The 12,569-nt window shown below is 38.7% G+C and overlaps 1 protein-coding gene across 2 annotated transcripts in view; it reads left to right on the top strand.

The window, feature by feature from the left end:
• The window catches only part of SGCZ (sarcoglycan zeta), a 982,319-nt gene that overhangs the window by 921,562 nt on the left and 48,188 nt on the right, over positions 1-12,569 (top strand). For both annotated transcript variants that reach the window (XM_075860071.1, XM_075860061.1), the window contains one exon: positions 5,159-5,281. In XM_075860071.1, coding sequence (XP_075716186.1) covers positions 5,159-5,281 — 123 coding nt within the window. The remainder of the gene's footprint in view (positions 1-5,158; positions 5,282-12,569) is intronic.

Raw genomic sequence — 12,569 nt, 5'->3', positions numbered from 1 at the left:
ATCAAATAAAACACAATCCCCCTTTTACTCTTATCAAGTCCTTTATTACTGAAAAATAATAATAAACCATATGTATTTGGTATCGCCACGACCGTAACGACCGGAGGTATCAAAATATTATATTATTTATTGCACGCGGTGAACAGCGTAAAAAAAACCCGTAAAAAACGTTACCAGAGTTTCTGTTTTTTGGTCACTTTGCCCTACAAATATTACAATAAAAAGTGATCAAAAAGTCGCACGTATACAAAAATGGTACCTATAAAAACTATAGCTCGTCCCGCAAAAAACAAGCCCTCATACACGTCCGTCGACAAAAAAATTAAAAAGTTATGGTTCTCACAACTTGGCGAAAGAAAAAATACATTCTTTTTACAAAAGTAATTTTATTGTGCAAAAAGTTGTAAAACATAAAAAAGTGCTATAAATTAGGTATCGCCGGAATCGTACTGACCCGCAGAATAAAGGTAACATGTAGTTTATAATGCGTGGTGAACGCTGTATAAAAAAAACTAAAAAAGCTGTGCCAGAATTGCGTTTTTTTGTTTACCTGGCATCCCAAAAAATAGGATAAAAGGTGATCAAAAAGTCGCATGTACCCCAAAATGGTACCAATAATAACTACAGCTCGTCCCGCAACAAACCAGCCCTCATACCGCTACGTCTATGAAAAATAAAATTAGTTATGGCTCCAATAAGTCAGGAAATAAAAAAATATGCAGTTGTGCCCGAGGGGAACATTTCTTCAGTTTCAAGAGGCGATTTATCAAGGACCTAAAATTAGGGAACCAGGAAGGGGAGAGCCCAAACATATCCGCTGGAAGCGACGGTGCCCGTATTATACCAGGATAATACTTTCCCAGCAAAATTCCCCAAACTACAAAGGCGCGGAGTGTGGACCAAAAGGGGGATAAGAAATGACACCATTTATCAGTGCGACACCGGCCTGTGCAGAAAGGATTGCTTCACAGCGTAACACACATCTATGGATTATTTTTATTTTTTTATACCACCTGACTATGCCCCTTATATACTCCGCCCCGCTTACATGTACCCTCACATTATAAAACACCAGCAATACTCAAACAAATATAGTACCAAGCAAAATCCGCTCTCCAAAAGCCAAATGGTGCTCCCTCGGCCCTGAACCCTGCAGCGCCCCCAAACAGCAGTTTCCTTCCCCATATATGGCATCGTCATACCCGGGAGAACCCTTTTAACAATTTTTGGGGTGTGTCTCCAGTGTCATAAGCTGGGCATGACATATTTGCCACTGAATGGCATATCTAGGGAAAAATATACATTTTTAATTTGCACCATCCACAGCGCATTCATTTATGGAAAAGACCTGTGGGTTGAAAATGCTCACTACACCCCTTAATAAATGCCTTGACGGGTGCAGTTCCATAGTGGGGGTCACTTATCAGGGGTTTCTTTTTATTATTTCACATCTGAGCCTCTGCAGTTGTGAACCAATACTTTGTAAATCGCCAAATTAGGCCTCCACTCCGCATGGTACTCTTCACTTCTGAGCCCTGTCATATGTCCAGACAAAAGATTAGTGCCCCATGTAGGGTGTTTCTAAAACCGGGAAACACCGCATAATAATTAGAGGGCTGTCTTGTTATGGTGGCACAAGCCAGGCACCACATATTGGCATATCTATGGAAAAAAATCCCATTTTCACTCTGCAACATTGAGCGCACACTAATTTCTACAAAACACCTGCAGGGTTAAAATGCTTACTACACCCCTTGGTAAATGCATTGAGGGGTGTAGTTTCCAAAATGGGGTCACTTCTGGGGGGTTTCCACTGTTTTGGGCCCACAGGTGCCCAGAAACCAATCCAGCAACATCTGCACTCCAAATGGCGGTCCTTTCCATCTGAGCCCTGCGGTTTGCCCAAACAGCAGTTTATGACCACATATGGGGTATTGCCGTACTCGGGAGAAATAGCTTTACAAATGTTGGGTTCTTTTTTTCCTTTATTTGTTGAGAAAATGAAAAAATTTGCGCTAAAGCTACGTCTTATTGAAGAAAAAGGACTGTTTTTATTTTCACTGCCTAATTCTAATAAATTCTATGAAACATCTGTGGGGTCAAAATGCTCACTACACCCCTAGATGCATTCCTCAAGAGGTGTAGTTTCCTAAATGGAGTCCCTTTTTGGGCGTTTTCATTGTTTTGTCCCCTCAGGGGCTTTGCAAATGTGACCTGGCCTCCGCAAATCATTCCTGCTAAATGTGATCTCAAATAGCCAAATAGTGCTCTTTCCCTTCTAAGCCCTGCCGTGTGTCTAAACAGCCGTTTATTACCACATGTGGGGTATTGTTTTACTCGGGAGAAATTGCTTTACACATTTTGTGGTGCTTTTTCTCCTTCAGTCCTTCTGGAAATGAGAAAAAATTAGCTAAACCTAGATTTTTTTTGAAAAAATGTAGATTATTATTTTCAGGGCCTACTTCCAATAATTTCTGCAAAAAAACTGTGGTGTCAAATCGCTCACTATACCCCTAGATAATTTCCTCAATGGGTGTAGTTTCCAAAATGGGGTCACTTGTGGGGGGTTTCCACTGTTTTATCCCCTCAGGGGCTTTGTAAATGTGACATGGCCTCCGAAAACCATTCCTGCTAAATGTGAACTCCAAAAGCCAAATAGCGCTCTTTCCCTTCTCAGCCTCGCCGTGTATCCAAACAGCCTTTTATTACCACATGTGAGGTATTGTTTTACTCGGGAGAAATTGCTTTACAAATTTTGCGGTGCTTTTTCTCCTTTAGTCCTTGTGGAAATGAGAAAAAAAATCGCTAAACCTACATTTTATTTGAAAAAATGTAGATTTTCATTTTCACAGCCTACTTGCAAAAATTTCTGCAAAAAACCTGTGGGGTCAAAATGCTCACTATACCCCTAGATAATTTCCTCAAGGGGTATAGTTTCCAAAATGGGGTCACTTGTTTGGGGTTTCCACTGTTTTGACACCTCAGGGGCTTTGTAAATGTGACATGGCCTCCGCAAACCATTCCTGCTAAATGTGAACTCCAAAAGCCAAATAGCGCTCTTTCCCTTCTCAGCCACGCCGTGTCTCCAAACAACCGTTTATTACCACATGTGAGGTATTGTTTTACTCGGGAGAAATTGCTTTACAAATTTTGCGGTGCTTTTTCTCCTTTAGTCCTTGTGGAAATGAGAAAAAAAATCGCTAAACCTACATTTTCTTTGAAAAAATGTTGATTTTAATTTTCACGGCCTACTTCCAATAATTTCTGTAAAAAACCTGTGCGGTCAAAATGCTCACTACACCCCTAGATAATTTCCTTGAGGTGTCTAGTTTCCCAGATGGGGTCACTTTTGGTTGATTTTGACTGTTTTGGCACCGCAAGAGCCCTTCAAACCTGACATGGTGCCTAAAATATATTCTAACAAAAATAAGGCCCCAAAATCCACTAGGTGCTCCTTTGCTTCTGAGGCCGGTGCTTCAGTCCAGTAGCACACTACGGCCACATGTGGGATATTTCCTAAAACTGCAGAAACTGGGCAACAAATATTGAGTTGCATTTCTCTGGTAAAACCTTCTGTTTTATAAAAAAAATTGTATTAAAAATGTATTTCTGCAGAAAAATATGAAATTTGTAAATTTCACCTCTACTTTGCTTTAATTCCTGTGAAATGTGTAAAGGGTTAAGACATTTTCTAAATGCTGTTTTGAATACTTTGAGGGGTGAAGTCTTTAAAATGGGGTGACTTTTTTGGGGTTTCTAATATATAAGGACCTCAAAACCACTTCACAACTGAACTGGCCCCTGTAAAAATAGCCTTTTGAAATTTTCTTGAAAATGTGAGAAATTGCTGCTAAAGTTCTAAGCCTTGTGAGGTCATAGAAAAATAAAAGGATTTTCAAAAAACGATGCCAATCTAAAGTAGACATATGGGTGATGTTAATTAGCAACATTTTTGTGTGGTATAACTGCCTGTCTTACAAGCAGATACATTTAAATTGAGAAAAATGCTAATTTTTGCAATTTTTCGCTAATTTTTGGTGTTTTTCACAATTAAATACTGAATGTATCGAGCAAATTTTGCCTGTAACCTAAAGTCCAATGTGTCACGAGATAACAATCTCAGAATCGCTTGGATAGGTGAAAGCATTCCGGAGTTATTACCACATAAAGTGACACATGTCAGATTTGAAAAATGAGGCTCTGTCAGGAAGGTCAAAAGTGGCTAAAGAGGGAAGGGGTTAATCTGCTGCTGTCACCAGTTAGTCCACTGGGGTCTATTAACATAAACACAGAGGGGATTTAATTGGTGGCCACAGTCATGATACTACATATACTGCAATATACATACTGACTGGCGGCCAACACAGAAGAGGTCGTGGCAGTGAATAGAGATAATTTGTAAAGAAAGCACATTCTAATAATGCGATTCATACAAGTCTTGTAAAAAAAAAAATCTAACCACTTAAACAATGAAAACTGAGGAAAGTGGGGTACTGGTTTAAAAAAAGTTCTGACCCCGCATCTACTAGGAGAGTTGAGAAAAGACATTCAGAACTGGAGGGGCTTCTATCCCTGCATTCTAGCAATTAATGATCACCACCTAGTCCCCACCAATCAAAACTTCAGACATATCACTATCACATAGACAAACCAAAAACAAAGAAGGATGCAATAGTCAATTTTGCGGTATCAAAAAATATGAAACAATATTTTTGACAAATCTAAGACATAAATATACATTTAAAAGGTCCACAGACAAACTAAAAAGAAGACTATCACTATCACATATCAAAAGTTTTTAAAAGATAGTTACCCTTTAATGTGTATAACATTGCCAGTGTTATTTATTTCCTTACACACATTATTTCAGCATTTGATTACAATGTGATTACTTATTTGTATTAAAGTCCTTCCTAATGACCACACAACCTGTTGAAAATACTAATACTCCATCCTAAAAGTGACATGCACAACATAGCAGATTGTTTTACCTTTTATCTTGACAGTTTACCCATCATCTCTGTCCAAGCAAAGTCATGCCTTGCTAAGTAAAGCTAAGTGCATACAATCTATCAAGTCAGCACTTTGCTGGTCCTTTGGTAAATCCACTTTGATACATTTATGCTTTCAATTAATTTATTCTCTCTTTGCAATGCAGGTGCGGATGCTGTGGAAGCAAAGTGCAAAAGATTTGAAGTAAAGTCAAATGAGGACGGGAAGATGCTGTTCTCAGCTGATGAGGAGGAAATCACTATTGGTGCTGACAGACTCAGAGTTACGGGTAAGGATTGGAAAACAACATGATATTAAGATTCTTTTTTATATTTAGTTAATATTTAGGTGCTGTTTCTGTGTCAAGAGAACAGAAGTATGACAAATATAGAAAATAAAGCTGATAAAATAAATAAAGACAGAAATATTGAAACAAATATAGAAGACGTGTCATTGGAGGATTGTTTAAAATTATTAGAATAAAAAAATTAAATAAAACATATTATTATCATTTATGAAGAGGAAATAGTGACATGTCAGAAGTTTTAATCGGTGGAGGTCCGAGCACTGAGACCGCCACCGATCTCTAAAATAAAGCGCTTGGGTGAGTGCTGTGCTGCTTTTTCTTTTCAGCTTTCCTTGCAAAGCCGAGCAAGCGGTGTATGGGTTCAATAGAAAGTTTGAGTCCGAACACCACTCGATCGGCTATCCTAGGAAAGGCGATCAGAAACAAAGTGGGACAGCACTCACTTGAGCCCTTTTGCCACTTCGTTTTAGAGATCGGTGACGGTGACTAAGTTCGGACTCCCACCGATCAAAACTTCTGACATGTCACTATGACATGTTAAAAGTTTTTTAAAAGTTTAGTTACCCTTTAATCCCCAAAAATCTCTTTAACATAACATGCTGTCTACCTGCAGTCCAGGCACTAGTGGGAACATGAGTGCATATTGTTTTATCATTGTGTTCACTGTATAACTTTATGCAGCAAGCTCCCTCTCGTGGCGGCTGCAGGTAGGCAGAAAGTTATGCTTTAAATCTTCTATGTAGAGCACTGTTTCCCAAACTGTGTGTTGTAACCCCCTGGGGGGTCGTGTGAGGACCTCCAGGGGTTCGCGAGCCACTAACGGATTTCCTGGTTTCAACTGTATCTGCATCCTCAGGAAGCAGATACAGTTGAATTCAAAGCTGGAGCAAGGAACTGACGGCTCCTTGCTCCAGCATTCACTATGCCGTGAGTGACTCGGCACAGACAGGCGCGATGTATTGACGTCATCATGCCTGTCTGCGACAGGATCACCTCCACCCATCGTGTGAATGGGCATAGGTGAGTATGTATTTTATTATTTTTATTAGGCACTATTGGGGCTGTGTGGAGGTAGCTGTTGTGGCATTATACTTTATTGGGGCAGCTGTGGGGCTTAATACTGTGAGGTGGCATCTATGGGGGATTTTATACTGTGTGGAATGCAGCTATGGTGGCGGTTATGGGGATATTATACTCTGTGGGGACAGCAATGGGGGCATTTTACTCTGTGGGGAAAGCTATGGGGGGAAATATACTGTGGGGAAGGCAGCTATAGGAGCCTTATCCTATGTGGGGGCAGCTAAAGTGGCATTATACTTTATGGGGGCACCTCTAAGGGCATTATACTGTGTGGGGGCAGCTATAGGGGAATTATACTGTTTGGGGCAGCTATTGGGGCATTATACTGAATGATTTGTCGCCAAGACCGCCTCCACCGAATGGTTTGCTGTCTCCCTGGTGCCAGGGTTTGCCATGTGGTGGAACGCGTGGATAAATTACTGTGAGGGGCTGGTGATGATCCAGCTGTCGTGGTTCATGTGGGTACCAACGACATAATACATGGTAGGTGGAGGAGCCATAAGAATTATTTCAAAGAACTAGGCTAAAAGCTGAAGGGAAGGACCTCCAAGGTTGTATTTTCTGGAATACTGCCTGTTCCATGCACATCACAGGACTATAGTATGACAGATTATTTTGAAAGTCACCAGAAAATTTAGGTACACTTTAAAGATTCACTCTAGGCAAAGCAGCCTGAACGGAACATTGCACCTGGTTTGCCTGTGTCATTCCCCCACAGAGCCTGCACTAGAAATAACACAGTTCGCTGAGTTGACAAATTCGCGTATTTTTATTGTGGATTTTACCCTTTGCAATGCAAAAGGATAAGATTTGCATCAAACCTGCAACAAAATCCGCAATAAATCCAGGATATGTGACTTCAGCCTAAGGTTGCAGTCACATATGGCATATTTTGCTGCAAAAATTTGTTCCATTTCATCTTAATAAATCTTGCAGAAATCCATGAACTGCTGCAGAAACAGCCCCATTTCGATGAACGGAACTGATTTTCTGAAACCTAATCTTCCGCTTGTGACTGCACCTTGAATCAGTATTTCCTATAATGTTTCTTAAAAGAAAAGAACTTAAATAAGATAAAACAATTGCAGGACAGACATATATACATCTGTGGATAGCATGCATCAGAATAAAAAAAAACTACTTTGCAAGCTTAACTAATAGCACCAGTTTCTAAAAAGTTTAGAACTGTCTTAGCATTTTAGCTCATGTATATGACTAGATTTTTTTGCCCATACAGAAAAACACACACAATTTATTTTCCAGATGGCAGTATATTTACTAAGAGTGACTGTTGGAGAAATAATTTGACAAACAGACAAAGTAAGAATCTTCGACATCCCGTTGGTTATGTTGTGCTAGAGAGGTTTATCACATCTGAGTAGAGGCAGGACAGCCAAGGAATATGTACTGAGCACTGTAAGAGTGAATTTATTTTTCTTATGTTAGAGATTTCCTACTTCTTCTCTAGGTGCTTCATGTGCACGTGTGAATTATGGGCATGGTTCCTGATTTACTGTATATCATTATGTCTAAGCCAGTACAAGCACAAATATTGTGAAGCACTATAGCAATGAGAGACTGACAGCTTATTGAAATCAATGGCCTTCGCTGGTAGTTCTACATGTTTTTATTTACTTACAGTTTAGCTGGAAATTCTTTCTGCTATTACGTGCTAGATATGCTATAACATTATATGTACTGCTTTTGATAATGATGAAAGTGAAGGATATATGAAGTACATTTAAAGAGGTGATTAAAAAATTTTACCGTATCATGTGGGCACTATTATAATTTACTGGCCTAAGATATTTCAATTGGTTTACATTTCTAAGGAAAACTATACATAAAAAAAATAAGAATTTTTCAAAAGTCCTCTATGCAACTAATGTTCTGTTCACATTTGTGTTGAAAAAATAGAAACCGTTACGCAGTGTCACAAGGCACATACCAACGGCACCAGACGACCCTTATTGACTTACAATGGGACCCGTCGGGTTCCGCCATGGTGTCCATCATTTTAACCATTTGGTAAAATAGCATTGCATGAGGTGCTATTTTTTTCCCCCTCAAATTTGACGGTATCTGTGACAAAGACTCAAAATGGAGCATCCAACGCAGATGTTAACACAAAATAAAAATCTCTCAGCAGTAAAGATCTTGTTTATTTACAAACTTACCAGATAAATAAGAAATTTACAGTTTTGAAATCTAGGACTACAAAAAATGCCTCTGTGTGCCCTCTCTTATACCAACCTAGAATGTTATGGTATTCTACGTTCAGCAATTTGATAAAGAGTTCACCAACCTAAATCGCCTTCACACTATAAGGGGTAGTTCACATGGAGTATTTTGGCGCTGTTTTTGACGTGGAAACAGCACTAAAAAATGCCTGATATCGCCTCCTATTGATTTTAATGGTGTTTTTTCCGGTAAAAAACGCTTGCGGGAAAAAGATGCGACATGCCCTATCTTTGGATACCTGCAAAAAAACTCAGTGTGAACAGGGCCTAAAGGGGTTTTCAGGCACTGTAATGTAGATGGCCTAGCCTTAGGCACTGTGTCCACTTTAATGTTTACCCAGACATCGTCCTCATCATCTTGCGAGTCCCTAAAATCATTACAAACAGAAAAAGGAAATATATTTACTTAAAAATCACACAAAAAGTCTATGCTTAATGATACAAGGGCAGGTTCAAACACCAGTTCCCAGCAGGCTGCAGACAAGCCACAATTCCACATTCAGCAGATCAACAGTTATACCCCCAGTGATCCGATATTGATAGCCCATATTTACAATGAAAAAAAAGTGCAATTCTGCAGTTGATTTTGGAGGTTATATTAGACTGTTTACTATGCGCTTTATTTGACATGATAACTTTATTCTACGGGTTATTACTAAATATGTATAGATTTTTTTTTGTTTTAGTACATTTGAACTATACAAGTATGTTTTATGGACAACAAAAATATCATCCCGCAAATCATAATTACTTTTTCAATGTAGTTGAATGGCTTGATTTTTGCAGGACAAATTGTAGTTTTTTTTAGAAAAACTATTATTATTGAACCTATTGATTGCATTTTATTACATATTTTTAAGGGGGGGATTGAAAAAAAAATTGTATATCCAGCGTTTTTGGGGATTTCCTTTAAAATTCGCTAAGCAGTATAGATATTAGAGGTATTTATTATTACTGTTTGTTTTTAAAGCAAATTGAGACAGCAATCTGGTGCACTTAGCTTTATCTTTATTCTACAGGTCATTATAATTGGGTAAGATCATGTATATATTTTTTTATGGTTTACAATTTTTACTATATAAAATAATGTTATTAAAAAAGGTTTATTCAATTTATTATGAATGGAGCTAGCAGAAATCCATGCACTTGCTGCAGTAACTGCCCTATTAAGACGAAAGGAACAGATTTTCAGTTGCAGAAAATTTCGGCAACAAAATCTGTCGCATGTGATTGTAACCTTACACTTTATTTTTTATTAGTTCCACTAGCAGACTTACATCTGCCTCTAGCATGGCCTAAGAGAGGTATATTTAAAGCAGACCTGGGCGCTTTGTTAGGTACCCAGCTGCCATGGTAACCCATCGGCACCGCACGATCATAACGCTAGGACCCCCAATAGGCTGACAGATGAAGTCCCCTTGTTGAACTCCATAGTTCTTGCAGTCGCTATTGATTGGAGTTCTCTGATCCATTAAAACAGTTTTATTAAAACAGGCTTCTGTGCCCGCACCATCACTGCGCTGTAATAGTACAGCAGTTCACAGGATCGACCAGCGCCATACTATTATGGCAAATTGCTGTTGTGTGAGATCACTTTAAATAATGAGGAATTGTTAACCCTAAATTTCGGATTTAAAAAACATGGGTGGTAAATACCACTAATCCTATGAAGACTAAACCCACTACTGTCGTATTAGCAGGGTATTTTAAAATTGAATAATGCAATTGGAAAGGGAATAAAAAGAACAGGCTTCAGTTCAAACAACATCCTTTTGGTACACCTAAATTAGAAATCTTTACTGAGGATGTACAGGCCTCTCCCCTGGTCTACCAGTTAATAAAAAATCCACTATCTAATTCTAAACATTAGCAGTAGACAATCCTGCAGCTTTCAGTATAAATGATAAATTACATGTTACAACTGTATTGAGGGCAGAATTGTAATCTATTAATAACAATCTTACAACCACATCCTCCTTCTCCAGTAGATGGAGACTTTATAGAGCGCCAAAACAACTGTGTCATCTATAGAACGATATCACGGCATGCAAATGCAATGGATCAGATCCTTCCATTTCAATACTTGATATGACATAAAACCAATTTCTAAATACATTTTATTGGACAGTAGTCAGTTAGGACATTCATCTTATGATACATGGATAATACCAGTTCTCTTCAATCACAGGGAAACCACTGCCAAATTAAAAAATGGAATAAAAATGTCTAAAAAAAAATTGTTAATTGATGAGCACAATAATTCTAGACCCATGTCAAGATCTTGTAAGGCTCTATTGACTTCCTATTCTTGACCCTTCTAAAAATGTATATCATAAACATCAATAAGGTTCTTAGTTCTTCTTCTGGCACTTTGTATAATGGAATTAATAGTAAAACAAGCAGATATCGAGCTTCTTTTGAAGTCAAATAAATTCAGGGAAGTAAAATAAAATGCAGAGCGATACTAAAACTGGTCAGATAGGACATGTTAAAGAGTGTTAGACTTAAAATATTGTAATTGATTTGGAATATATAAACTTGTTATTGGAGCGTTCGTTTTGTATTGTTATGGTGAATAAAGGGACACATTTAATGGGTCTCAACTATAGAATGAGAGACTAATCTTGGTTAAGATTTTCTACAGGAGCAGTGTTGTATTCTAATCTTCTGCTCTACTGCACACAACTCAAGTCTGTCAAGTGACTTATTGCCGCACATTTATGCACTTAACAAGTTCCAAACAGTCCAGTACAGATACTGCTTTTCCTTTCAAGTGCATTTTTCCAAGATAACTTACACTATATAAAGTAAAAGGACATAAAGTTTGCTTCTGTCTCCAAAACAATAAAACACACTATGTTCTACAAGATTTCTGTTGACATTACAAGCAGTTCTCTAAGGGAAAGAATAACAGAAAAAGAAGGAACAAAGGTCCTTGCTTAAAGTAGCTATTTGTTTTACAAGTGCCTCCACCAATGGTCCAAGGCCTTAACACTTCTAACATCCTTTTCTTAACATAAATTTTATAAGTAACTTTACTGTTCTTTCATGTTCAAAAACATTGTCCAAAGAACAGTTTCTATTATTGCCTAAAAATGGTGTCATTTCAATGAGATTAGGCCAAGGAGACTAGACATTTAAAAGTGCATCTAACAATGTACTTGTATTAAGTCAATGAGTTGTTGTCAGGATTATTGTAGGTTCAAGTCATCAGAAACCCACCATTCAGGACCCCTTTTCCTCGCAACTTCAGTCTGAATCTTACGACTCTGCTTGCTAGCCTTAGGACTTTTACGAGGTGATTCTCTGGCTATTAATTCTTTGGGTAGATCCGTAGGAACCAAGGCAATGTATTTTTGACTGGACCAAGTTGCTAGGTCTATGATGCAAAAATGTCTAGCCTAGCCATCAACTGCCAGTGAGGTTAAGTCAGACGTGGGGGACAGTATCGAATATTGGTGTATTGGAATACTATATGTGCCGGGCCACATACAAGGTTCTGACACTAAGCAGCATCAGGACGTTGTGTTCGGCTTCGTCTACAATTTCCCGACATTGGCCAGTGTTGGGATCTTGTATGCGCTGTGGCACACAACCTGTGACCCTCACTGTCTCCAACAGCATGATGCTGCCTCCCTGCTCCTTCTTAGTGTGCCCCCTGCTGCCAGCATAGAGCTCTGCAGGTCAGGATGCATGTGGCTTGATTTTGCATCAGGAATTTTACTTGCTGTACCCCAGCAGAACATCCAGCCAGTGTCTTTGGTTTTTAACCACATTGAGTTGCAGCATTGGATGCTGGAGAATATACCCACTGTCACCCCAGACTACTATGCTACTATGTAAGTCATTTATGCCGCTGGAGTTATAATCAGTTATTACCTGGGACAAACTATATTGTATGGGGGGAAAAAAGGTAGGGAATATTTAAAGTCGTTTTGGGGGGAGAGGAG

The sequence above is a fragment of the Rhinoderma darwinii genome, chromosome 1 (genome assembly GCF_050947455.1).
Source record: "Rhinoderma darwinii isolate aRhiDar2 chromosome 1, aRhiDar2.hap1, whole genome shotgun sequence".
Taxonomy (NCBI): Eukaryota; Metazoa; Chordata; class Amphibia; order Anura; family Rhinodermatidae; genus Rhinoderma; species Rhinoderma darwinii.
This window is presented reverse-complemented; position numbering and strand designations above follow the sequence as displayed.